Source organism: Phyllostomus discolor, chromosome 1, assembly GCF_004126475.2.
Source record: "Phyllostomus discolor isolate MPI-MPIP mPhyDis1 chromosome 1, mPhyDis1.pri.v3, whole genome shotgun sequence".
NCBI lineage: Eukaryota > Metazoa > Chordata > Mammalia > Chiroptera > Phyllostomidae > Phyllostomus > Phyllostomus discolor.
The window spans coordinates 193,046,949-193,074,149 of record NC_040903.2 but is presented as its reverse complement, the minus strand read 5'-3'; the positions used below and the strand labels follow the sequence as shown (position 1 = coordinate 193,074,149).

General features: G+C 45.3%; 1 protein-coding gene across 1 annotated transcript; it reads left to right on the top strand.

Moving 5' to 3' along the window:
* Window positions 1-26,233, top strand: SLC10A1 (solute carrier family 10 member 1). Its single transcript, XM_028506339.2, is given in 7 exon segments — window positions 1-803; window positions 12,529-12,592; window positions 12,594-12,704; window positions 12,706-12,741; window positions 19,496-19,674; window positions 21,887-22,083; window positions 25,754-26,233. Coding segments are annotated over 7 exon segments (1,128 nt in total). The 5' UTR covers window positions 1-447; the 3' UTR covers window positions 25,939-26,233.
* Window positions 26,234-27,201: the final 968 nt, after the last annotated feature.

Below are 27,201 nucleotides of genomic sequence, written 5' to 3'. Positions count from 1 at the left end.
GGGCACCTTCCTAAGTCATCAAGGACTGAGCAGAGGACGAAAGGGGCTGGACCTGGACTGGTGCAGGCTTTGGACTAGGCCCCAGGAACAGAACATCTGGGAGTGCTCGGTGAGGGGCAAAGGAGAGAGATAAGCTGCTTGTTTCAGAAGCAGCAAAGTGGTGAAGGAGTGTGACTGGCACCAAGAAAGGTCTAGGAATCCGGAGAAGAGAGGACAGGCCGAGCAGATAAAGCTCTGGACTGTCTCCCCTTTGGGGCCACAGCCAGTTGCACAATCCTTCTATTTGCATTCTGGCCTGGACAGCCTGCCAGAGTAGGCCATAAAGGACCCGCTCCAGTTCTGTTTGTCCAATCACCTCTGCCCTGGAAGGTGATTGAGGAAGGTGCCCGGCGAGGGCTGAGCAGCGGAGGCAGCCAGGGTGCGCCAGTCTCTTGGCCTTGCGGGAGGATGGAGACCCTCAATGTGTCTGCCCCGTACAACTTCTCCCTGCCGCCCAACTTCGGCAAGCGCCCCACCGACCTGGCGCTGAGCACCATGCTGGTTTTCCTATTGATCATCATGATGTTCTCGTTGGGCTGCACCATGGAGTTCAGCAAGATCAAAGCTCACTTCTGGAAGCCTAAGGGGGTGGCCATCGCCCTGGTGGCGCAGTATGGCATAATGCCCCTCACTGCCTTTGCCCTGGGAAAGATCTTCCGGCTGAACAACATTGAGGCGCTGGCCATCCTGATCTGTGGCTGTTCCCCCGGGGGAAGCCTGTCCAACCTCTTCTCTCTGGCTGCGAAAGGCGACATGAACCTCAGGTAGGACTGGGGAGGAGGAGGAAGCAGCCTGGGGACAGGGACCACATTGGAGGTGTCACAATCAAGGGGAAAATCTGGACTAAAAACAGAAAAGGGACTGAGTGGGGACTAGGCAAATGCTAGGGCAGGAGGTGGCAGGCATTATTGTCAAGGGCTTATGCTGGGCTGGGGATAGGAGCTGGGGTACGTCTTGGTTTAAACACCAAGCCTAAGAGACCCAGCTGGTCCAGGGACATCCTGGAGACCCCTCGACTCCCAGAGGCATCCCCAGTGGGATATAAGGATTGTCTTAAAGGAGTACTGAATTAAACCAAAGGGACCTCTGGAGAACTTTACCTGCCTACGATGGGGGGCAAGTTGTCTACTTTCAGGCCAGAGATCTGAAAGGGGGTACAGGTTGGCTCCAGGCACTTTTGTGGAGATCAAGGTGGCTTGGCACCACATGGGCAACTCCAATTCTTGCATTGCAAGCAGGAATTTCCAAACCTCCTCCCAGCTCTCCAGGCAGATGGGATGTCTTCTCTTAACCTCCCTCATCCTCCCATCACATGTGGGAACATTTCCGTGTGTAGATCCAAGATCCACGTGCCGGCCAGGTTATGCTGGGCCTTACCTCAGTCACACTTGGGCGGGGCATGGGGGCCAGCAGCATCCCCATCACTGGCTGAGGAAACTCACCTGCAGGAGCTCCTGCCTTCATCTAAGCCTCAGTCAAGCTCAGTGCCTCTGGTTGGGTCCTCAGTGGAAATTCTTTTCTATGCCAGGTAAAGCAGGGGATTCAGACAGTCCACATAACCAAGGAAGGCACCCCCTCCTGGTGATGCCAAGTGAGGCCAGGGCCGATTTTTAAATGAAAAAAAATAAGAGTGATACTTGGGGTTGGCCAGGACCTGCCATCTGAGCGGCTCTGGAGTCTCCACCCATAGGGTTCTCCCTCACTGAGGTAGTCGATGGGAAGAAGAGGCTTGACTTGTACGGGCTCCCAGGGGAACATATCCAATGTCCAACCACCTCACTGTGAGGAAATTCTTCCCTCTGTCTAATCTCAATCTGTCTCGCTGCAAAGCAAACCCTTGGTCTCGGTGTGGCCCCTGGACAAGGCTCATCGCAGTCTCTGCATCCTGAGAAACCCAGACTACACCTTGATTCTGGTTTAGAAGGGATGCAGGAGTTCGGTGTCCAGGAAGGGGTCCCTGAGGGCTTTTGGATCTGTACCAACAGCCGAGTGGGGTAGGACAGTGTAAAGGACAATGGGGGAGTTCTGAAGGGTCAGTGACCAGATGTCCCAGCTTCTTTGGCCAGTGGGTACTAACTAATGAGCTCTGCATTTCTGAGGCCTCCACCCACGAGGCCTCCAGTGACTCAGGCTTGTGACCCCTTATGCTCTCCTGCTCAGCCTCTGTGCCTGGGGCCCTGGAGACTGTCCCTTCTACCCAGACCCAGAAGAGACAATGCTCTGCAGGGACAGCGCCTTCCACCAGAGGACCCCTGCCCTCAGACAAACCCCCCATGCGCCTTAAGCCTTGCAGACCCCACTGCAGAGTGAGAATCTCATCATCAACCACCACGTGTTACCAGACTGTGTATTCCATTTGAGTTCTTCTAGGACAATTTGTTGTGTGTATTCTAGTTATGACAATGATACTGACAATAAAGACCAGCCAGCACTGCACCGAGCACTCCACCCGGCATCCTCACCCAGTATCCTGTGAGGGGGTGCTGTGTGAGGGCCCATTTAGAGGTGAGGGAACAGAGTCTGGGGCTCCAAAGCCTGTGTTTTGCTCAAATACCTTCAGGGTCAGGCACGCACAAAAAATGAACAAAACGACGGGAGGCCGGCCGCCAGCCTCGAGGGCGTGGCCCTGCCTCGCCACTCAGGGCAGACGCCGCGGGTGTTCTCCCGGGACGGGCGGGAAGCCACCAGCAGCACAGCTTCCTGCTTTTCCAGAGAAGGTAGAAACTCCCGGTTTATCTGAAATCTCCAAATTCTTAAATATTGGCAACGATTCAAAAGTTGTTAGGATACCATGCAAGCTACACTGGACATGTCAGAGGGCCAGATGTCACAGAAAGGCTACCAGCCCGGGACCGCTCTCAGCACAACGCTATCCTATTCCCATTTAGAGGAGGGTGTCTCACGACAGCGATTCCACCTGACCCTCGAGAAAGCTGAAGTCCAGGGACCTGCCGGAGGTTTCCCAGAATCTGTGGGCACAGGGTGCCAGGAGCCAGGCCTGAGCTCTCTCTGCCCGGTGACGCTGCCTCACAGCTGGGGCGGCCATGCTCACAGGCCCCAGGCACATTCTGGGAGGCTGGGCCACCAGCTGGACCTCGAACGGCAGCCTGGCATGGCAACTCCTTCCTCACGGATGCCACTTAGACAAGCTCCAAAAAATGCAGGTGATGCAGGCCAGAGAAAATATCCCCAGGGCGGAAGCAAGCTTAGCTTGTCAGGGACAGAGAGTGACAGAGGGAACTGGGCCCCTTTGAATACATTTGATGTCCAAGTTCATCTGCTCCCCCTGACCCAGCTCACAGCAGGGACCCCAGGGCCACTGGCTGTGGATCAACAGATTCGGACACAACCCAAGGATTCCCACAGCTCTACCCACTGTGACAAAGGAAACCTAACCCAGAGGAGATGGAAGCCATTTGGGTTTCCAGAGTTTCCACTTCGCCACAGAGACCCTGACAGGTCCCCTCGCAGCTCCCTCCGCTTCTGCTTCTATGGACCGGGACTCAAAGCCTGTCCCCAGACACAGCACACAGGGGTCCAGAAGCAGGGTGTGTGCAGTGCTCTGAGAACTGACACAGGAAGGATGAATAGAACAGCAAATTTTCTCCTGGCCCCCAGCGCCCTAAGAGGCAACCACAACCTCAGTGTTACTACTATGGAATGGGTTCCAACCTTGGAACGAGAGTCTGGACAAGCCACCTCCGATCCCAGCCCTTGAGGGTGAGCTGAGGGTCACATCAGTCACAGGGTCCAGCAAATCAGGTGGTGGGCGTCCCTGACCAGGGCCCAGCACTTACGAATGTGCAGGAGGTCCCTGAATGCCTACAACCTGGCTTCCACCCCCTGCCCCCAAGGGCACCAGGAACACCTAGTCCCAGAGCAAATTCCAGAACTGACATGCCAAGCCAAAGTAAGCATGACTCCTCTGCTCAAGGACATCAAAACAAGCCCACCTGTGTGTGTGGCCTTTCTCCTGAGAAAAGATTGACAGCTCGCACCACGTGCCCTTCCCCAGTCTCAACCCCCTCTCCCCACCCCACAGGGGGCACCTCCCGGAATTTAGCGCCTTTATAGTGTAGTTTATACTATTTCTACTGATGTACCAATTCATAAACAAGATACATTGTTAATAGTGTTGACACGTTTTTAAATTTCATACACACTATCATAGTGCCCATGTCATTTGACAATTTGTGCTTTTTTTTTTGAGATGTAGGCACAAAAATAAAATAGCACCTTTGTGCATTTGGATTGGCGCATAGTTTGCTTGTATGTATCTATTCTCGTGTTGTCAGACATTCACATGGCTGACACATTTGGCTGCCGTGACTGGCCTGGTGCACATGCCCCGAGCTCACGTGGCAGGGAGAGGCTGGATGACAGAAGCAGGGTGGCTGGGTTGTGCGGTTCACACACCTTCTGCAGACGGTCTCCAGAGCAGTCGTTCCTGCTTCCCCCCATTTTCATCCACACGGGGGACTGTCAGACTCTCCATTCATGCCATCTGGTGATACTAACCTGGGTCACAGCGGCTGCGAATTTAATTTCACGGGAGGTCTAGTGCCTTTTTAAATGTTTACTGGCCACTGGGGTGTCCTCGACTAGAAATGATGTTCTTTGTGTATTATTTTACTGGTCTGTTGTGTTCTTTCTTCTTAATTTGTCATTTGCATTGTTTTTTTCCATGTTGCAACAGTCTACTGACAGGGGCTTGTCTTTACACTTTGATAATAATGTCTTATAACACAGAGTACTTATTTTGATTTAACCAAATTTACCAATATTTTTCCTTGACAGTTTGTTTTGGGGGTTCCTTTCAAAAGTCCTTGACTACCTTCAAGGTCATGAAGATATCCCCCTATATTTTCTTTGAAAAGTTTTAAAGTTATGCTTTTCACATGGAGATCTTTAGCTGATCTAGAACTTATTACGTATGCTGTGATTTAGTTTTACCTTTTCTATATGATAGAAAAAATACCCAGGACCACTGAGTGACTTTTTCTGTAGTCGTTTGTAATGCCTCACCCCCACAGACCAGATTCGCAGACATGCACGGGTTTCTGCGTGGCACCTCTCTTCCCTTCCATGGGTCTCTGTGGCTCTCCTGGCACTACATCACGCTTTCTTAATTACAACTTTATAATCAGCTTTGATATCTGAAAGGTGAGTCCCCCTACCTTGTTCTTGAAAATTACACTAGTTATTCTGGACCTTTTACTATTGCAGTTGAATTTTGGGATTAGCTCTGAAGTCTACAAAAGATGTTTCTGGCATTTTGGTTAAATTTGCATTAAATTTATAGATAAATTTAGAGGCCATCTTTATATAATGTCGAGTCTTCCCATCCATGAAAATGTATAGCTTTTCTTTTACTTAGGCTTTATTTTATACCTTTTTATGAAGTTTTGTCATTCATTCCATAAAAATTTTGCTTACCTCTTTTTGATTCATTTCTAAATATTTTATAGTTTTGTGACTATTGTAAATGGTACCTTTTTAAAAATCATATGATAATTTTTCCCTATAAATCAAGACTCATTAGATTTTCATATTGTTAATATATTCAGAACCACATGGATTCTCTTACTTACCAGTTATAATTGAAATTCACTTGGACTTTCTGTGTGGACAGTCTTATCATTGGCATATAATGAAAATTTAGAGGTAAAAGACCTGTATTCAGAAAACTATATAACACTCAGGAAAGAAATCAAGGAAGACACAAACAAATGGAAACATATACCATGTTCATGGATTGGAAGAATTAATATCATCAAAATGTCCATACTACCCAAAGCAATTTACACATTCAATGCAATTCCTATTAAAGTACCAATGGCATATTTCACAGACATAGAACAAACACTTCAAAAATTTATATGGAATTATAAACAACCCCGAATAGCTGCTGCAATTTTGAGAAAGAAGAGTAAAGTAGGAGGGATCAAATACCCGACACTAAACTATACTACAAGGCCACTGTAATCAGAACAGCCTGGTACTGGCATAAAAACAGGCACATAGACCAATGAAACAGAACAGAGAGCTCAGAAATAAACCCAAGTCTCTACGGTCAATTAATATTTGACAAAGGAGGCAGCAACATAAAATGGAGTCAAAATAGCCTCTTCAACAAATGGTGTTGGGAGAACTGGACAGCCACATGCAAAAAAATGAAACTTGAGCACCAACTTACACCATACACAAAAATAAATTCAAGGTGGATAAAAGACTTAAATATAAAACATGACACCATTAAAGTCCTAGAGGAGAACGTAGGTAGGAAAATCTCAGATATTTCACAAAGAAACATTTTTACTGACTTGTCCCCTAGAGCAAGGGACATAAAGGAAAGAATAAACAAATGGGACCTCATCAAAATTAAAAGCTTCTGCACAGCCAAAGAAAACAGTATCAAAATTAAAAGAGAACCAACTGTATGGGAAAACATATTTGCCAATGATACCTCAGAAAAGGGTTTAATCTCCAAAATATATAAAGAACTTACAAGACTGTACTCTAAGAAGACAAGGAATCCAATTAAAAAGTGGGCAAAGGACTTGAACAGACACTTCTCCAAGGAGGACATACAGAAAATCCAAAGACACATGAAACGATGCTCAATATCGCTAGCTATAGGAGAGATGCAAATTAAAACCACAATGAGATACCACTTCACACCAGACAGAATGGCCATCATAAACAAAGCAACAAACAACAAGTGTTGGAGAGGTTGTGGAGAAAAGGGATCCCTAGTGCACTGCTGGTGGGACTGCAGACTGGTACAACCACTATGGAAAGCAGTATGGAACTTCCTCAGAAAACTAAAAATGGATCTGCCTTTTGACCCTGCGATTCCACTGCTGGGACTATATCCTAAGAACACTGAAACACCAATACAAAAGAAGATTTGCACCCCGATGTTCATAGCAGCACAATTTACAATAGCTAGGTGCTGGAAGCAACCTAGATGCCCATCAGTAAATGAATGGATCAAAAACTATGGTACATTTACACAGTGGAATTCTATGCAGCAGAAAGAAAGAAGGAGCTCCTACCCTATGCAACAGCGTGGATGGAGCTGGAAAGCATTATGCTAAACGAAACAAGCCAGGCAGTGAAAGACAAATACCATATGATCTCACCTTTAACAAGAACCTAATCAACAAAACAAAGAAACAAACAAAATGTAACCAAAGACACTGAAATAGAGGACAGGCTGACAGTGACCACAGGGGAGAGTAGAGGGAATTTAAGGGGACAGTGGGAAGGGTTCACAGGAACAACTTAAAGGACACATGGTCATAAACTAAGGGGAGGGTGGTAATGGGAGGGAAGTGGGGAGGCATGGGAGGGGGGACTGGATTGGGAGTAAAAAGGAGAAAACTGTATTTGAACAATGATTAAAAAGTAAAAAAAAGAAAAAAGAAAAAAAGAAAAAAAAGAAAATTTAGTTTCTTCCTTTCTCATCTCTACCTTTCTATTTCTCATTTTGCTGTGCTAACAATGACCTATATGTAATATAATTTGCAACAAAATTGATAATAAATGGCATCCTAGCTTTATTCATCTAATTTCTCACCATTAAGTTTACTGTCTCCTATAGATTTTTTACTCTGGAATTTCATTCTGTTGCTAGTGTGCTAATTTTTATCATGCATGCGTGTGCATTGAACTTTGTTGAATGACACTTTTCTGCCCATAAAATGCTCATAACATTTTTAACTCAATAATAGTGATATATACCAGTAGATTATGTAGCGTTAAACCATTCTTATGTTGCTGGGATTAACCCATTTTGTTCACTGTATTATTTTGTAAAGATATTGCTAGATTCATTTGCTAATATTTTCTATATTATTTTTTGCCTCTATGTTCATAGGTGAGAATGGCTACTAATTTCCCCTCCTCATACTGCTCTCCTCCAGCTTTGGTTCTAAAATCATGTTATTTGTATACAAAAGGGGATGTACTCTCCCTTTCGTATTCTCTGTATAATATCGGGACCATCTACACCTCAAACATCTAGTAGAGCTCTGCTGTAAAGCCGTGTGGGGCTGGGATGATAAATCTCAGAAAACTTGTTAAATGTCCTTATGGTTCTAAGTTGATCAGGTTTTTGGCTATATTTTGAATTTGTTTTTGTAGATTATATTTCCCAGGAAATTGTCCATTCAATCTAAATTAAAAAATAAAAGCATAAAATTGTATATGGAATTATGTTCCCATTTTCATTCCTAATATCTTCAATTGTGCCTTCCCTCCTTTTCTCTGATTAGTCTTGCCAGCAGTGTCTATTTATTGGTCTTTGCAAAAAACAAAAACAAAAAAAAACTGCTTTTTGTTTAATTGGTCCTCTCATTTATATAATTTTTAAAGTTTATTTTTTCATCTTTAATATTTTCTTTCTTCAACTTTCATTGGGTTTACTTTGTTTCTGAAATGAAATTCATGCTTAGCTCATTGATTTTTGTTTTTCTGATTTTCCTATATAAACATTTAAGTTGATGCGTGGGTCATAGGCCAGCAGTGATCACAGAACGCTGCGGATGGCTCGTCAAAACACAAGAAAAAACATGCACAGAGACAGACCAGTTTCTGTGGAGAAGTAGCAACAGAATGGCCACCCCCTATAGTGGGGAGCGCACCAATTTACCATCCAAACTGGCTTTTACTGGGTTTGTTTTGCATAAGAATTCAGGTAAAGCACATTACTCATTGTGAGGAAGTAAGGGTTAAAGGATAGGTAACAAGGAACTCTGAGGGTCTATTTTGAGTCAGGGTCAAAGAGCTGTAAGACTCTAATAAGGAACAAACTAACTTCCTCCTTGACCCTTCTCATTCAACTGAGAGCATTCTAAACAAAGAAGGTTTCACAGGAATTTACATGTTCTTTCTTAGGCCTGATCACCTGGGGAATCCACCCTTTCCAGCACAGGGCAGCACCACCCTGTCATTGTTTCAGGCTTAGGTGGAGCAAGGAAAGTCAGGCAGCCAAGAGATTAAGAGATTTTCTTTCAGATCAGGAGGACTCGGGCTTTGTCAAAGCCAAAGGGCGAGAGTCTATCACCCCCTTTTGCCGTAGCCCCCAAAGTCCTTCTTTTGGGGGCCTCCCACATGATTGTGCCTGTCTTAAGTTGTTCCCCCCTTGGGGAATCTTACCCGTCATTGGCTAACAGACCAAGCATTGGGGTCCAGGCAGGGTGAGGTACGAAGGAGCAGAAGCAGCGCTCCTGTCAGGGAGATAAGCTTGTCTCCTTGCTGGCTTACGGTTCCAAGGGCATTCCCTTAGCCTTAGCCTAGGCGGGGTTACAGCTTCTGATACCAGGCAGGGCAGTTCCCAACATTAAGTCTATCAATTTTTCTCTAAGAATTAATTTAGATGCTCCCTAGCTTTTTAAAATTAATTTATTTTTTGAGATATAATTCACATACCATCGTAAAATTTACCCTTGCAAAGTGCATAATTCAGTAGTTTTTAGTATCTTCTCAAGGTTGGATAGCTAATCACCACTACCTAATTCCAGAACATTTTAAGTTACCCCCGAAAGAAACCCTATACCCAGCAGCACTCACTCCCCTTACCCCAGCCCCTGGCAACCCTCTAATTGGCTTTTTGCCTCTACAGATCACAAAGAAATGGAATCACACCATATAGGGCCTTTAATGTTTCTGCCTCTTTCACTTACCATAATGTTTTCAAAGTTCACCCATGTGGCAGCATGCAGCAGTACGTCCCATTGCTTTTACGGCCGAGTACTATTCAGTTGTATGGACATACCATGTTTTGCTTATCCATTTGTCAGCTGATGGGTTTTTTATTGTTTTCCACTTTTAGATATTATGAACAATCCTGCTATGCATATTAGTATCCATGCTTTGTGGAAATATGTTTATTTTTCTTGGCTATATGCCTGGGAAATGGATATGTCATGTGCCTTGCTCAGTCATATGACAACTCTTTTTGAGGAGCTAACAACTATTTTCCATGCTGGCTGTGCCATTTCACATCCCCATCAACAACATATGAAAACTAAAATCTCTCCACACCCTCGCCAAGACCTAGCCAGCAATTTTACTGCAGCCATACCAGTTGGCGTGCAATGGTACCTCATTATGGTTTTCGACTTTTATTTCTCTTTTATGTTTATTGGCCAGTTGCACATCTTCTTTGGAGAAATGTTCATTCAAGTCTTTTCTCATTTTTAAATTCAGTTATTTAGGGCTTTCAAGTTAAGTTGTAAGAGTTCTTTACATATTCTGGATACTAAACCCTTATATGCTTTGCAAATAATTTCTCCCATTATGTAGGAGAGTTTTTGATAGTGTTCTTTGGAGCACACAGGTTTTTTAATTTTGATGAGGTCAAATTTATGTTTTTATGTGGTCGTTCATGCATTAGGTATCATTTCTAAGAAACATTGCTTAATCCAAGGTCATTTCCCCATGTGTTTTCATTTTTATTTTAAAGATTTTATTTATTTATTTTTAAAAGAGGGGAAGGGAGGGAGAAAGAGGGAGAAAAACATCAATGTGTGGCTGCCTCTCACATGCCCCCTACTGGGGACCTGGCCTGCAACCCAGGCATGTGCCCTGACTGGGAATTGAACCAGCGACCCTTTGGTTTGCAGGCTGGCAATCTACTGAGTCACACCAGCTGGCACTCCCCATGTGTTTTTAAATATGTATTATAGTATATTCTATTCCAAATGTTTTCTTTTCATTATTTCATATTTGACCCATGAGATAATAAGATGTTTTACTTTTCCGAATTGTTTTTATTATTGATCTCTCTGTTTCAACTCTCCTCTTTTCAGAAGCCTAAAATCTCAAATCTGGTCCCTGTCTTAGGCATTAACACCTAAGCCTCCAGATTCCCCGAACTGACACTGTACTTCTTACCCCTCCATGTAGTGTAGCTTCAACATGAGTTTACCCACTAACTACAGCAGGTCCTCAAATAACAAATAACGTTTCTTCCAACAGTATTGTGTTATAACAACGTGATGCTGTAGGAACTTAACTATTGTTTGTGTCAGTCAGCCCATGGTCAAACTGCCTTTTCACATATTTCAGTAAGTGAAGTATGTGCAACTCTAAGGTGAAGACTTACTTTACTTTGCTTTCTTTGTTTCTGATCCCCGAAAACCTCCTTTACTTTCTTCCACACTCGAGTACGTACTTAAGCGTTTCAAGTATTCACAAGGGAGGGTTCCCCAATTTCAGCACACAATATTCTTTGAGGGTGTCTCCTCACCTCTGACAGCGTCTTATCCCTGTGATCCTCCCCCCCTGTTGCAGTTCTTGATGGCTACACTCTGGACCCTTTGCACTAGGCTGTACTTGATGTTCATTGAAGCCACAGTCCACCTTGATGGAAACCATGGAGACATGTAGATAGAGGATAGGGTTGTGCGGAGGAGGGATGCACACTGCGGTGATCATCCTGAGGGCCTGCTAGGATGGAAGCAGGAGCCACATAGTATAAGGTCGGCGTCCACACATCTGAGGAATGTTCCCCAGCAGCTTCATCCTCTCAGTTGGTCTTTCTGGAAGGCATGTGCCTATACAGGGTCCTGGGACAAACATGTATTAGATTCTGAATGGAAATGGTAATAGGACAACTAGGATACAAATTAGAGCTGGGATGTGTATTATTCAGGCTCTGAGACTCACACTCAGTTTATTTAACAAATGTAAGGACAAACCAGAAAGTGAAGAACATGAGAAATACCAGTGTTGGTGACCAGAACCATACGGAGGTACAAAGCAGGTCTGATGACCAGGTTGTCTGGTCATTTATGCAGCACATTCTGTTGCTGCTATTTTTACAGTCCCTCTGATCATGGTCTCTGTTTACTTTTCCTTTGCATGTTTATGGCCACTGCCTGGCCACCCCACCCCTGCCACCCACTCTTAAGACCACAGGTTCTGTCATTGGGTCTCACATTCAAAAGCTCCAAGAGAGAAAATGTTCTTGATACAAGTTAATCCTTATCTCAGTTGAACATGACCACTATGTCCAGCCATCCCCGAGGCTCTAAGACAGACACCACTGTGGCCATGGTGCTGCTCTGTGATCCAATGGGATAAGGTAGTCAGAGTGATGAAGTCACACAGTGGGCTTTCTTCTGAATGGGCTCTGCATATAGCAAGTGCTCAGAACAAAAAGAGTTCTATTAAAGAGGGAATCAGAATACTCCTTCCATAAGGAAGGGACACAGGGATGGACACAGTTGGACAGACCTGGGTACAAATCCTGCTCCAGCCGTCACTACCTGGATCCCGGACACGTCACAACTCTTCTAGTCCTTAGCTTCCTCATTAGCAAAGGGAGATTGTATGCTTACCTCCTAAGGCTACCGGGAAAAGAAAATGAAGCAATATATGTAAAGTGCTTAGCCTAGTGCTCTGCACATAGCTGGCAACCGAGAAATCACCCATAGTAATGGGTTTTCTTTCTGCACTCTTCCTATGTCTCCCACACAGCATCGTGATGACCACCTGTTTCCACTTCTTTGCCCTGGGCATGATGCCCCTCCTACTGTATGTTTTACTCCAGGGGAATCTATGATGGGAACCTGAAGAACAAGGTACCCTATGGAGGCATTGTGTTATCACTGGTAGTAGTTCTCACCCCTTGCACCTTAGGGATCTTCCTCAAACAGCAAAAGGCCACAATATGCACGCTACGTCATCAAGGTAAGAATCTGGGGGCTTGAGTGGGGAGCAAGATTGCCACTGTCATCTCAGCATACGGCTTGACACAAGTCGTTTGGGCTTTTTTCTGTGTTGTTTTTTTTCCCTTGTTTACACAAAGGAAAGGAAAGGGAAGAGAAGGGAAGGGGAGAGGAGGGATGGGCAAAGGAGGGGAGGAGAGGAAAGGAGAGGAGAGGAGAAAGAAAAGAAAAGAAAAGAAAAAAGAAAAGAGAAAAAGAAAGAAAAGAAAAAAGAAAAGAGAACAAAGGTCTACTATTGGGATGGTCACTTAATGGGACTGTATGTGCCTGAGAATACTTTCCAAAAGTTAAGAGGGAAAAAATAAAACACCCTACACAACTATAAGGTATTATCATTAGTTTAATAATTAAATTTTTATTATGCACTTACTAGATTTTTTATCCTACACCCTCTGAGGATTCATGGACAGTTTGCAGAACGTGAAATAACACATGAGAAACAAGACCCAACACAGCAATCAATCAAGCGTTGGCAGAATGCAAGGAAGTTAGTGAGGGCCAGGTAACCCAGAAAGATCTCCTGGAGTGGACAGTCTTGAGCCAAAACATGAACAAATATAGGATTTGGGTAAGCCTGGGGACAAGCCTGAATGGGGGGAGCTAGCATAAACCTGGCTGACTTGCAAGAAGCCAGAGGGGTGGCGCCCAGGTGAAGAGGTAGTGTGTACATTCCCAGCATTTCAGGAGTAGGATGGGAAGAGAGTGCAGTGAGTAGGACGCCAGAGAGTTGGGGGAGCACTGTGGTCACAGACAGAGCATCAGGCCACCGCCTTGCCCTTGGAAGAATCACAGACTCTTGGAGTACAACCATGGTCCCTCTGCCAACTTTTGTGACCTTAGAGCTCCATCCCTGTCAGGGCGCACTCTAGCTCACTGCTCATCACTTGCCCTAGGGAACACTCTGCCTCCTGACACACTGAGGGTGTGTTCCATCCTGCCCCCGGATCTATGCCCAAGGGCCTGTCTTCAGAGCATGCTATCTGGAAATCAAGGCTCAGAAGAAGCTTAGGCCTTGAGACCAAAAAAAAAAAAAAAGCTCTGCAGTTCAGTTTTCAGGGTTACTGGATTTTCACACTACCACTGTCAGAGTAGCTTTACACAGTCCTAATTCTGTGGCCACAGCTCCCCTTCCCACCCGTTGAAAGACAGGGACACCATTCCTCCTCCTGCCTGTGCTGATCGCCTTACTCCGCTTGGGATGGCATCCTCCATTCTCTCCACCCTCACTTCTCAGAGACCGCCTTTTATTGATCGTGTGCCTTAGCCCCCACAGTCTCCCCACCTTGCTGTCATCTCTAGAACATCTCTGTATTAGCTGTTCACAACCAGCCTTGATATGGAGCCACACCTCTCTTACCTTTTTTTAATCCTCACCTGAGGACATGCTCATTGATTTTAGAGAAAGGGGGAGGGAGGGGAGAGAGAGCAGGAGAGAAACATCATTCGGTTGCCTCTCATATGTGTTTGGATGGGGGATGAACCTGAAACCTAGATATGTGCCCTGACCAGGATTGAACCTGCGACCTTTCAGTTTATGGAACGATGCTCCAAACAACTGAGCCACACCAGTGGGGGCTTTGCTTTTTTTTTTTAATCCCTTCTTAACCCCACTTTGGGGAACACCTCTGCCCCCAACCACGCCCTCTCGCATGGCTTCTTCTCCAGCACACCACCACCAGGGCTGCTCTCCCCAGGGACCAAGCCCTCCACAACGAGCCTCAGTAATGGGAGTCCCTCTCTTCTCTCCTTGGTCTCCCATCCAGTCAGCATCCTGATGACCACTTGCCCCATTTTCTTCACCAAATCCAACAGATTATGGTGGACCAGCGGCTCCTTCTCAAGAGCCTTCACCCTCAGCCTCAGTCGGAGTCTGGTGCTCCGGCTTTTTCCCACCACCTCTCTGGTGCTTCTTTTCAGACTCCCTATGAGTCTCCCTGGTACCAGTTCTCTGCATTCAGCTTGAGCTCTCTGCTTTTCTTGCCAGCCTTCCCTGAGCCCAGAGGTCTTCCCGCCGCAAGGTCTAGCCCATCTCAGCAACATCTATGAGCTGAGATGACTTGCAGAACAGCCTCTTCAGCCCTCAACTCTCTCCTGACTCTGGAGTCCATTTATTGGCTGTCAAATCTTTCTACATGAATATGCTTCAGGCATTTAAAACTTGGCATGACTTAAATTAAAATTAGCTCCTCCCCAACCTGCTCCTCCCCTCTTCCCCCTTGATTATCTCGATGACTGGCATTGAGCATGCCCAACTGCCTGAGCCAGAAACTGGAAAATTACTCTCAACATCCATGCCCTCTCCCTCCCCACTCACACTAATCAGTGATTGTCAGTTCTTCTGCTTTTGCCAGAATCCATCCACCCCTCCCCATCCTGTGTCCACAGTCTTTGTTCAGGCCACTGTTCTCTCACTAGACAACTGAAATAATCTTCTAACCTGGCTCCCTGACCCAGTTTAACCTGAGGGTGGAAAGTACAAACTACCCCCAGGATAAAGTTTAAACTCGTTAATGTGGGTCCTCAGGCCTTTCTTGATTTGGTCTCAGTGGACCTCTCCAGTCTGTTTTCTTTGCACAGGCCCTTTCCCCTACCTGGGACACTCCCCTCTCCAAGTTCCACCTCATCCACCACCTTTCACTGGGCTCACTTGTGCTCACCCTTCACGTTCAGCACAGATGGCAATCTCCCCAGGCAGTTTTCCTTAACTCACAAGCCTGGCTAGGATGCTGGTCCCAGTTATTCCCGCAGGACCCAACACTGACGCCGCAGCACTTACCACACTGTGTTTATAAACACCTGTTTGGTTTTAATTCCCCACTCATCTCGAGTTCCTCACGAAGAAAGATCCTAAGGCTGTATGTTAACACCCATCCCAGTATCTATCACAGGGCCCCTAGTGCATGAGAATAAATAAGGAATATAAAGAGCAAGTTCTGCCTCTCCCACACATTAACAGTGGGGGGGGGGGGGGGGTCCAGAAATGTGATGTCCACCATTTCATTTATTCAAGATAGTGTGTGGGGTATAGGAATAAGGAAAAAATCACAGAACAGCCCTGGCCAGTGCAGCTCAGCTGATTGGAGCGTCATCTCCTATCTGAAGGGCTGGGGCTTTTGTTTCCCCACCGGGCTCATCCTTGGTTGTGGGTCCAATCCCAGTGTGGGCATGTACGGGAGGCAACCAGTACATGCTTCTCTCTCACATCAATGTTTCTCTCTTTTCTCTCTGCCTTTCTCTCTCTAAAAGCATAAAAAAAGTCCTCCAGTAAGGATTAAAAAAAAAATCACAGAATAGGAAAATGTGAAGTAAGTTGATGATTCAATGCAACTCTACCCTCCCCCATTTTATTTTTTTATATGTTTATTATTTTAGAGAGAGACAGAGAAACACCGATGTGAGAGAGAAACATCAATCAGTTGCCTCCCATACACACCCTGGCCGGGGTTTGAACCCACAACCTAAGTACATGTACCTTTGGTGTACGGGTCCACATTCTAACCAGGGAGCCACACTGGCCAGGGCTACCCTCCCCATTTTATAGATGAGAAAACCAAATAACTAGAACCCCAGTGCAATTGATATAAGAACATATGCTTCCTGTTTACCTGAGAATAACTTTAATTAAAAGTATTCCAGGATGCAAAAAGAATCTCAGATTTTAAAGCTGCAAAGTCCTTCAAGACAAAATTCAGTCTCCTGCCTTATTCCCATTTAACAGGTAGAATCACTGAGGCCCAAGAAAGTTACTTGGCAGAGTCAAGGTGATCAGTCAGTCTCCTGCTCCTGTTGTGCTGCACTTCCACTGCTCAATTCCACTGTAAAAATGGAGTCAAACTCACCCCAGAGAACGTGAAAGGACTACGATACGCCCGGGCTAGAAAGACAGGGACAGTGTACATCCAGCCCCAATTTACCATGGCGCGCCCCCAGAGTTAAACAACCAGAGGTCAGCAGCTCCATCTATCTAATACCCCCCGACAGAAACCACCCCTGAGGATGCAGAGACAAGCATGTGGTCATGAGGCTGAGGCTTCCTTGCTTTCATGGCTCTTGGAGGTCTAGGTTCATCCTTCATCTCCCTGCTCCATAAATATAGTGAGTTTCAAGCCGAAAAATGGGCCAAAGATCATCCCAGCCTCTTTGCATACTTAACCCTCCTAGAGATTTTCATCTCCAAGTAATCCAACTCCTAAAACAGTCTCTGGCACAAGGTGTCTTCTCAAACTCTGTTCAACCAGTTGCATTTCCTAGTGAGAGGTCATATTCAGATACGCCAAGATATGATCTCGGGAACACCTGTTTGGAAAGGCAGTTCACGTAACACTTTACCTTCCCCCGCAAGGGTTCATTCAAGGCTTTGTGGCTGGTGAACCCAAGCACAAAATGGACAGGAGCTACTTTTACCAAAAGCAGGCCACCACTCCTTAGTTGGGGTCCAGGCATTACACTGACCCAAACACTCTAGCCATGCTTTCCCCTCCTGCCGCTGCTGGCGAGCTGACCTGGCCCTCCTTCACCACATGGCTTCTGCCGACGTGTGGCTCCTGCGGCTCCCAGGCCTCTGTGTCTTTTAGCGCGTGCATCTGCTCCTGCTTCCCTGCAAGTCTGAAAACTCCCAGAATGAGAGGATGTGACTACTTGGGCCACTCACCAACCTGTGTAGGCCACCTTTGTGGGAATAATTTGGGCCAGGCCACATCCTGGGTCAAGATGAAGGAACTGGCTCCCCATGAATGGGCACTCATCACAGTTTCAATCACCTGACAGGGTAGGAAAGTCCAGTGGCACCAAAGAAAAACACGGTGACCAATGGAGAAACCGCTACCTGTGCCCTCTCGTCTCAGCAGGAGGGCGTGGACACAAGATGTCCACGCAGGGCAGGCCTGACTGTGCAGGAAACTCTGCAGTGTTGGTTTCCTCTCCACCTATGAGCAACGGGCGCTACAGTTTAGTGGGTGGTCCTTACATGGCAGGTCCTGTGCCGCCCACCTCAGAGAGGCTGTGACTCTGCCCAGTTTACACATCTGGAGGCCAGCTGAGCCAGTTTTCACACCCAGGTCACGGCAAAGTCTGCACTCGTGACCACTCGGCAGCCCCGGAGAGCAGGAGGTTGGGAGCCAGGGCATGCGAGTGAATGCCCCCAGAGAAAAGGGGTTCCTGGGTTCCCAGACAACTCCTGTAGCCTAGTGCCCCCTCCATTTTCCATCCCACTCTTTGGAGGGGGTCAGATACTCTTTGGTCCTTCGTCGGAAGGCAACAAAAAATGAAAAGGAGAAATCAACTCAAAATGCAGGAACAAACTGAGCAAACTGAACACCGCATCAGTTTCGAGTCTTGCAGTAAAACTTGAGGCCCGTGGTTATTGAAGAGACCTGCGAAACTCCTTCCTGCTGTGGGATGGGAACGAGGGGGGCAGGCGACGTTTTATATGGCCACCGTTGGCTGTTAAACATGGATTCAAAACACAGAGATGCAAAACTGTGCAGCTAAAGTCTGAGCAAAATAAAGGCTAAACCATTACCAGGACAACTTTGTGAATGTAATTAGTGCCACTGAATTGTGCACTAAAACATCGTTTAAATGGCAACTTTTGTGTTATATTTTACCACAATTTTTTTAAACGGCACGAGGTATCAAATGCTGCATCTGTGAATGAACTGAAAACTTAAACCAACACCTAGAATCATTGCAAGCTAACATGGTAAGCTCAAAATAGAGTCTGATATATCTTTACCTAAAAGATGAGTGAGACAAAGAGCCTTCAATTTATGCATATACTTATCAGTTTGGACTGTGACATTCTCCAAAGTGCATATTATAAATCTACCTTGAAAATTAAAGTGGTAAGATGCAACTAGAATTTTTAAAACAAAGGATGGCTTTCGTATTAAATATTAACATGAATTTAACTGTAATATTATTAAAAGCAATAAATGTTGCTTCCACAGAACTCACCTGGGACAGGGTGGACACCTGTATTGTTTCTGATGATGCCATCATGACCCAAGATATCCCTGAAGCTCTTTCTGGGAACTTCCTTCATATCCAATTTGCAGGTCACTCAAGAAAGTAGACTCGCCTCCTTACAGTCACACATCATTTGGGATCTAAAACCACATTACCTGACTTGATCACCCAACTTGTACGTTTACCAGCTTCACTTCGAATGACTCTTGGCAACTTCCAGAAGTCAGATTCATCCTAAAATGTATGAGGCCCCTTCCCATAATGGAAGTCCTACTTGAGACAAAGATGACAGGTTCTAATAACAACATCAAATAAGTTCCAAAACATCTGGAGCAAGGGCAGGATTGCTGGATTGTGTATACAAGCTCTAGAGTTGATGTCTTTGCAAGAGAACTTTGCATTTACAAGAACCACTTTGCAGGGGGGCTGAATAGTCCCGTTCCTGCACGTTCACAGCACGTGTCTGAAAATCCGCTCTCCAGAGATGTCAAGCTGACACTGTACTTGGCTTAGTCTTTAGTAACAAGTGTTAATCAGGTCTCTGTCCTCCAGGAAGCTTCCTAACTACTGACAAGAATTCCAAAAGATGGAAAACAAAGGTCTTTTGTAGTCACTTCCACTTCAAATACCATTTTTTTAATTAAAATGTTTCCCACCTCCCATACCCACAGTGCTTTTACCACCCCCCTCCACCCCTCCCCATCCCCACTGCCCTGCTAACTGCCTCTGCTCCTTGTCCTCCTTCCCAGGCAGGAATGATCATCGTGCTTTTGCTCAGTGTGGCTGTCACAGCACTCTCTGTCATCAATGTGGGCAGGAGCATCCTGTTTGTCATGACACCCCACTTGTGGGCCACCTCCTCCCTGATGCCCTTCATCGGCTTCCTGCTGGGCTTCCTTCTCTCCACTCTCTTCCGCCTCAACGGACAGTAAGTATTCCTCTAGGTCTCACTGTTCCATGGGCCGCACCTTTGTCCTGGTCTCTCAGGAAAAAGGAGGAATCTGAGGCCTGGGGGAAGGCATTTTCCTAGCAATATGTCCAAATGCATCGAGGACATCAATCCAAAGAACGACAGCACTTTTCTAATCACCCAGAAACCAACAACTCATGGCAAAGTGCTCCCTCCAAAGCCCAGGTCCCAACTCCTGCCCAAACTCCTGGTAGCTAATGGCACCAGGGTATCTCCATGGCATCATGACAAGGGTTGATCATATTCTCCCTCTCCAATCTCCCTCCTTTTTTTGCCTGGACAAGGACACCATCAAGTGACAGCTCTGCTAAGGGGCACTCAGAGCTGCAGTGGCTGGGACCTCAGCTGTTGTCTAATCCAACTGCAAACAGCTGCTTTCGGGGAACAGATGGCTTGGCAAGCCCGGTATGGGAACATCAGGCCCCGTCCACAGAGAGCAGAACATTCCAGGAACCTGTGCTCTCCTCAAGCGCAGGCAAATGCTTATGCAGGAGCCTACACATTAGTAGCACCCTAGTGCCTTCCCCCAACAAAAACAAAAAAAGTGTTTTAAAAATATAGCTTAAAAATACCTGGCTGGCGTAGCTCAGTGGAATGAGCGCAGGCTGCGAACCAAAGTGTCGCAGGTTCGACTCCCAGTCAGGGCACATGCCTGGGTTGCGGGCCATGGCCCCCAGCAACCACACATTGAGTTTCTCTCTCTCTCTTTCTCCCTCCCTTCCCTCTCTAAAATTAAATAAATAAAATCTTTAAAAATATATATAGCTTAAAAAAATTATCCATAAAGAGAGTGAATTGAAGGTTGCGAGATAGGAGGGGGTGGGGGCTGGGTGAAAAAGGTGAAGGGATTAAGAACGTACAATTGGAAGTTACAGAATAGTCTCGGGGACGTAAAGCAGAACATAGGGAATACAGTCAATAATATTGTAATATTATGGTGCCCGGGGATCACTGCATAAATCACCTATTATGTCTAACCACTATGCTGCTACACCTGAGACTAATGTAAAATAACACTGAATGAATGTCAACTGGAAGTGAAAGGTAAAATTTAAAAAAATTTTAAATAAAAACATCCATTCTGAAAACATGCTAACAAAGAACAAATTACCACAGGATGTACTACAACAGAGCAATTAAGTAGAGTCGAAAGGCTGCCATGACCCACTCGATGTGGATTTTCATTCACAAGTCACAGTGATTCGTACAGGTCACGGCGCCCCCGGCACCAAGCACCCAATACCTTCACAGCAGCCTTCCCCACAGCGCGCCCAGAGAGCGTCCAGGGTGCTAGTAACGGCTATTTTAATACACTGATCACAATTCAATGAATTCAGTGTATTTTCATTAATTGTGAATCATCCCATTCCTTAATCCATAAAATGGACAGCAAAACCAGAGATTGTATTCCAAAGACAAATAGACAAATAAATCTTTGAATCGAGTTTTTTTTTAATATTTTATTTATTTATTTTTAGAGAGGGAAAGGAGGGAGATTAGAGAGAGAGAGAGAAACATCAATGTGCAGTTGCTGGGGGTTATGGCCTGCAACCCAGGAATGTACCCTGGCTGGGAATCGAACCTGGGACACTTTGGTTCCCAGCCCGCGCTCAATCCACTGAGGCTACACCAGCCAGGGCGAATCGAGTTTTTTTTATTTTTCCAGTCATCACATGTTTTGGAGTTCAAGGTATCCAAGCCAGAACCCTGGGGGCCAGAGCAAGGCCCCCAGGCGTTTCCATCTTCCACTGGATGTTGAAGCTGCCATTGTCCTGTCTGTGCGCCCAGTATAACCAGCCATGAGGGGCACTGACTCAACACCTTGCTTCCATCCTTCACAAGCTGGACATGGCTCCAAATTTTAATTTGCTACCCTACAAAAAGTGCACAAATTGCAGATTTCCAAGACAATCAAAAATGATCTCATAAAACTCCCGACATGAACCAACCAGGCACCATCTTCCACAAGCCTGGATTAGTGATTTTGAGGACAGGTCAACTTCGCTTTTTCTTGAAACCCCATGCACCCGTACCCTGGCACACTATCATCTGCCTGTCTTGGGGTGCTCAGTGGGTCTTAAAGATCTGGGAAGGAAGAGATAAGGAAGTGAGTTTGCAACTCATGCCACTTTTGTGAGGGCCTATGGGGTTGGTTCGTTTTAACCTACAGATGCAGCCGCACTGTCAGCATGGAGACTGGATGCCAAAATGTGCAACTCTGCACTGCCATCCTCAATGTGACCTTCTCCCCGGAAGTCATTGGACCACTTTTCTTCTTCCCTCTCCTCTACATGATCTGCCAGTATGGAGAAGGGCTTCTCCTCATTGCCCTCTTCCGGTGCTATGAGAAAATCAAACTGTCCAAGGGTGAGTACTGAATTATTCCCTTGCAGATCTGCTCTTATATTGGAGGCAATCCAGTTTCTGGCTAGGACCTTTTGGATGGGGCTATCATTCTTATCAAGTCAGTAGGAAACAGAAAGCATCAGGAAGCACAAAGGGATCTCAAAGAGCCAAGGCTACGTCATTCACTGCATTCTGTTTTGGATGGAGCTGGCCTCATGAGACTGAGGAATGTGGGCTGCTTAAACTGAGGAGACCGTAAATAGCGCTCAGGAGAATGCAGGACAGAACTTTCTTGGCCATTAGATAGCGGTGAGATATTAGTTGTGTGAAAGGGCCCTTTTCGCCAGAGTTCAGGAGTCTGTACTTCAGGACCAGGTTCTCGTGTGTCTGGGAACCAGGTGAGAGCCCTAGCACCACGGGCACCCCCACACAAGGGAGAACATTCAAGCGATGCAGCCCCATAGCCCTGCATCCAAAACAGAATTCCAATTCTTGTTACACGGTAACTTAAGTGTATTGAACAGTAACTATCACAATAATCTAGTTTGATCGGATTTATACCTTAATCTGATTACTACTAGATTACTAACTTCCTAGCCAATTAGCACCTATTTTCTGAGGTTCAGATCATTTCATTCTCTTCGAAATATAATTAAAACTCAAGAAAGCCCAGAGTCCCTTCCTCAAGTGGACTTTAACCTTTTTTTCCCCAAACCAGTAAACAACCTTATTGGAAACATTATTTCAGTATTTTATATTCTAAACATCAGTATATATGTTTTTATTTTTAAATATATTTTATTGATTATGCTATTCCAGCTGTCCCATTTTCCCTTTCACTCCCCTCCACTCTGCACACACTGTCCCACCCACATTCCCCCACTTTAGTTCATGTCCATGTGTCATACTTGTAAGTTCTTTAGCTTCTATATTTCCCATACAATTCTTACCCTCCCCCTGTCTATTTCTACCTATCATCTATGCTACTTATTCTCTGTGCCTTTTCCCCCTCTCTCCTCCTCCCACTCCCCTGTTGCTAACTCTCCATGTGATCTCCATTTCTGTGATTCTGTTCCTGTTCTAGTTGTTTGCTTAGTTTACTTTTGTTGTTTGAGGTGTGGTTGTTAATGACTGTGAGTCTGCTGTCATTTTACTGTATAGTCTTTTATCTTCTTTTGCTTAGATAAGTCCCTTTAACATTCGTATAATAGGGTCTTGGTGATGATGAATTCCTTTAACTTGACCTTATCTGAGAAGCACTTTACCTGCCCTTCTATTCTAAATGAAAGCTTTGCTGGATAGAGCAATCTGGGATGTAGGCCCTTGCCTTTCATGACTTGGAATACTTCTTTCTAGCCCCTTCTTGCCTGCAAGGTCTTTTTTGAGAAATCAGCTGATAGTCTGATGGGAATTCCTTTGTAGTTAACTCTCTCCTTTTGTCTTGCTACTTTTAAGATTCTCTCCTTCATTTTAATCTTGGGTAATGTAATTGTGATGTGCCTTGGTGTGTTCCTCCTTGGGTCCAACTTCTTTGGGATTCTCTGTGCTTCCTGGACTTCCTGGAAGTCTATTTCCTTTGCCAGAATGGGGAAGTTCTCCTTTATTATTTGCTCAAAAAACTTTTCCACTTGTTGCTATTCCTCTTCTCATTCTGCTACTCCTATAATTCAGATGTTGGAATGTTTAAAGATGTCCTGGAGGTTCCTAAGCCTCTCCTCATTTTTTGAATTCTTATTTCTTCATTCTTTTCTGATTGGATGTTTCTTTCTTCCTTCTGGTGCACTCCAGTGATTCGAGTCCCAGTTTCCTTCCCATCACTATTGGTTCCCTGTACATTTTGCTTTATTTCCCTTCATTTGTTCATCTAATTTGTGACCAAATTCAACCAATTCTGTAAGCATCCCGATTACCAGTGTTTTGAACTGTGCATCTGATAGGTTGGCTATCTCTTAGTCACTTAGTTGTATTTTTTGTGGTGCTTTGATCTATTCTTTCGTTTGAGCCATTTTTTTTGTCTTGATGCGCCTGTTGCATGGTGAGGGGTGGAGCTTTAGGTGTTCACCAGGGCGGGGCAACCCAGTCTCTGGGTTGTGACGCTGTATGTGGGGGTGGGGCCCGAGGGAACAATGGTGCTTGCTCCACCCTCTGCCAGATTTCAGTCACTTCCCCCGCTTCTCATAAGCCAACTGGGCCTTTCTCATGCTGATTCCCAGGCAGGTGGGCTTGTGTATGTCCTAGGACCCTGTGGGTCTCTCCAACGAACTCTCCTGTGAGGCTGGGAGTCTCTTCTTGCGCCTCAACCTCCACAGGTGTTTTCAATTGGTGTTTTGAGGCTTTATTTCCCTGCTCTGGGACCCTGGGTTGCGTGGTCTGTCTCGCTCTCCAATTTCACCACCTGGTTTATCTGCACACGATATGTGGAACCGCCCGGTCCGCCAGCCCCCTTAAGCGCTGTGCCCCTCCACAATCTGCCCCCTTGCTGGGTCTGCTGGGTCCACCCGCTGCCACCTTGCCCACCCCTGCAGCCACTGCTTTGCTGTGATCCCTCTCCACCTGGCCGCCTGACTCCGCCCCTCCTACCGGTCTGAATGAAGGTGTCTAACTCCTTGGTTGTTGGACTCCCATAGTTTAATTTTCTGTCAGTACTGGTTGTTTTTTGTTTCTAAATTGTCCTTCTTTTGGTTGTGCGAGGAGGCAGTGTGTCTACCCACGCCTCCATCTTGTCCGGAAGTCTCAGTATATTGTTAATCACTCAAATCCTTAAACTCTCATTCCCACAAACTTAACTGAGGGCCACTTAGAGACCTTTTTCCTTGACACCAGGGACTGATTTACACCCTGGGAGAAAGATGCAACTTCCCCTGGTGAAATTAATTACCTCGTAGTAGGCAAATCCCCATTTACAATGAAGTAAAATTTAACCTTGGTTATCAGCAGCCAAAAAGAAACCAATAAATAGCTGCACACACCTCAGAACAATTTTGTAGATGTTGGTTCAAAACGACAGCAGAATTGTAGAAAACCTAGTCTGATGCTTATTTAAAAGCAACTCAAGAAGTCCATGGCCCATAGAAGTCTCCACCCTCTTTAACAAAAAATTAAAAAGCGAGAGCGGACAAGATTTCCACTTTGTGGACTAAGGGCCCAAGCAACAGCTCAGGATGAAGAACCTGTCAAGGGTTTGTGATTTTGACTCCTGTACCTTTCTAGAGTTGGGAGACCAGGAAAGGTAGACCCTGACTCCTGTCTTCACAGCTCCCTGCCACATACACACAGCCAGGAAAAGCAGACCAAACAAGAAAATGGGGTAGCGGGGGGCATGGAAACACCTTGGACGACTTCCCTAAGGTTCCTTCCACCATCACCCCTCCTTGTTCCCCAAATGCAGTCAACACCTCGCTAAATGCAACTCCCTACTGCACTGCACGTACAGGAAGTCAGGGCCGGAGTCCTGAAGAGTCAATGTCCTGCGCACTAGACCTTCGTGACTACTAGTACTAGTAGGGAGACTGAGGGAAAGCACATCTTTCCTCAGAGTTACATCATGAGAGGAGAGATGGTAGAGAGATGAGAAAAAACAGAGCCCACCTTAGGGGTAAGGTGGTATTCTTTTACCTTTCAAATTGAATAAGCTTTGTATTAACGATTCTCATTCTTCTTCCCCTCCCATAACCCTTTTTCAACTTCACAGATAAAACAAAAATGATCTACACAGCTGCGGCAACCGAAGAAACCACTCCAGCCGCTCTGGGAAATGGTAGCACTCCAAAAGAGGAGTGCTGCTCTTCCACAGCCTATCCTTGCCTGAGTGGCCTGGACTCAGGTCAGGAGATTTGGAAAGCTGGTACGGTGAACTGCGGGGAGAAAGTGGCATGATGAGCGCACCAGCAGTGTCTGAGTCTTTCCCCAACATTTCCCGCAGAACATCTCAGGACCATCAAGAGCCTTGCCTGGAGGACAGAGGGTGGGGGGCATCAACCTAAAAGCCTCACCTACCTCCAGCTCAGAATTTGATACTTGTTTAAAAAAAAAAAAAAAAAGTGTTCAATGACACCCCTATGAAAGGAACCAAACTGCCTTTTGTCCCTGCATCTCTAGAACAGTGCCCAACAGGCATATAAAAAGGTGCTCGATTTCTAAACTAGTTAAAAATGCTTTCCTAAAAATCAAATATTCAAATCCTGTTCCAAGTTCCTGTTTTTTTAGGCTCAGAAAGCTGTAGAATTAGTAGACTTCAGAAGTCTTTTCTAGTAACCTTAAAAATTCAGATACCGTTCCCTCCCTTTTGACGTCACTAGTGGGATTAAAGCTCCTGAGAATACGAGCACACCACCAAGTATACAAAAGCAATGTGATAATATATATGCAAGAGCAATTAGACAAGGCAAACTCAAACACTCAGCCATAATGAAATAAAAGCATATAATCCCAGAAGTAGAGGGAAACACTTTAACAAGAGCCAGGCAACAAGAAATATAAAAATCAACAGAATTGTTTCACTAATCTAATATAGTCTTATCCCATTAGTTCATTAGTTATCAGTGGTTTCCACATTATGCTCCCTCAAAATTCAGAGTTTAAGCTACTGTCAAAGAGTGGTTTCTCAATTCAAATACTCAAATTAGAATTCTTACAAGTTTTCTCCCATGAAATTATGTTTATGTTTGCGTATTGCTCATGTGCAAACAAGCGCTAGGCCAAAGATGAAAGAACACCACACACTGGAAAACTGCTTACCACGCCTAACTAGTTGTGATTTGTTATCATTTAATGATTAGATACAACTGAAACTATGACAATTTCAGGATGTCAGTCTGGCAAATGTTCAAGACTACTAATATTCCCAATACCAATGCAAACTGAAGAATCACTAATTTGGGCCACTGAAAGGTCTGCCACTTATTTTTTTACTATTATACACTGACCTAGCTATTTAAAATTTCTGATATCTAACAGACATCGTTTGCTAGGAAACTTGGTTAAGTACAACAAAATAGAAGAACAAGTTTAGCTTTTAGAGGAAGGGAAAGCTAGACTTGAGATATATTACCCTCGGTGAAAAAACGTGGAAATAATATTGTGGTTGAGTCCACAAGGAGACACATCGCTAGACTTACTGTGCTCATGTTTTAAGGTATA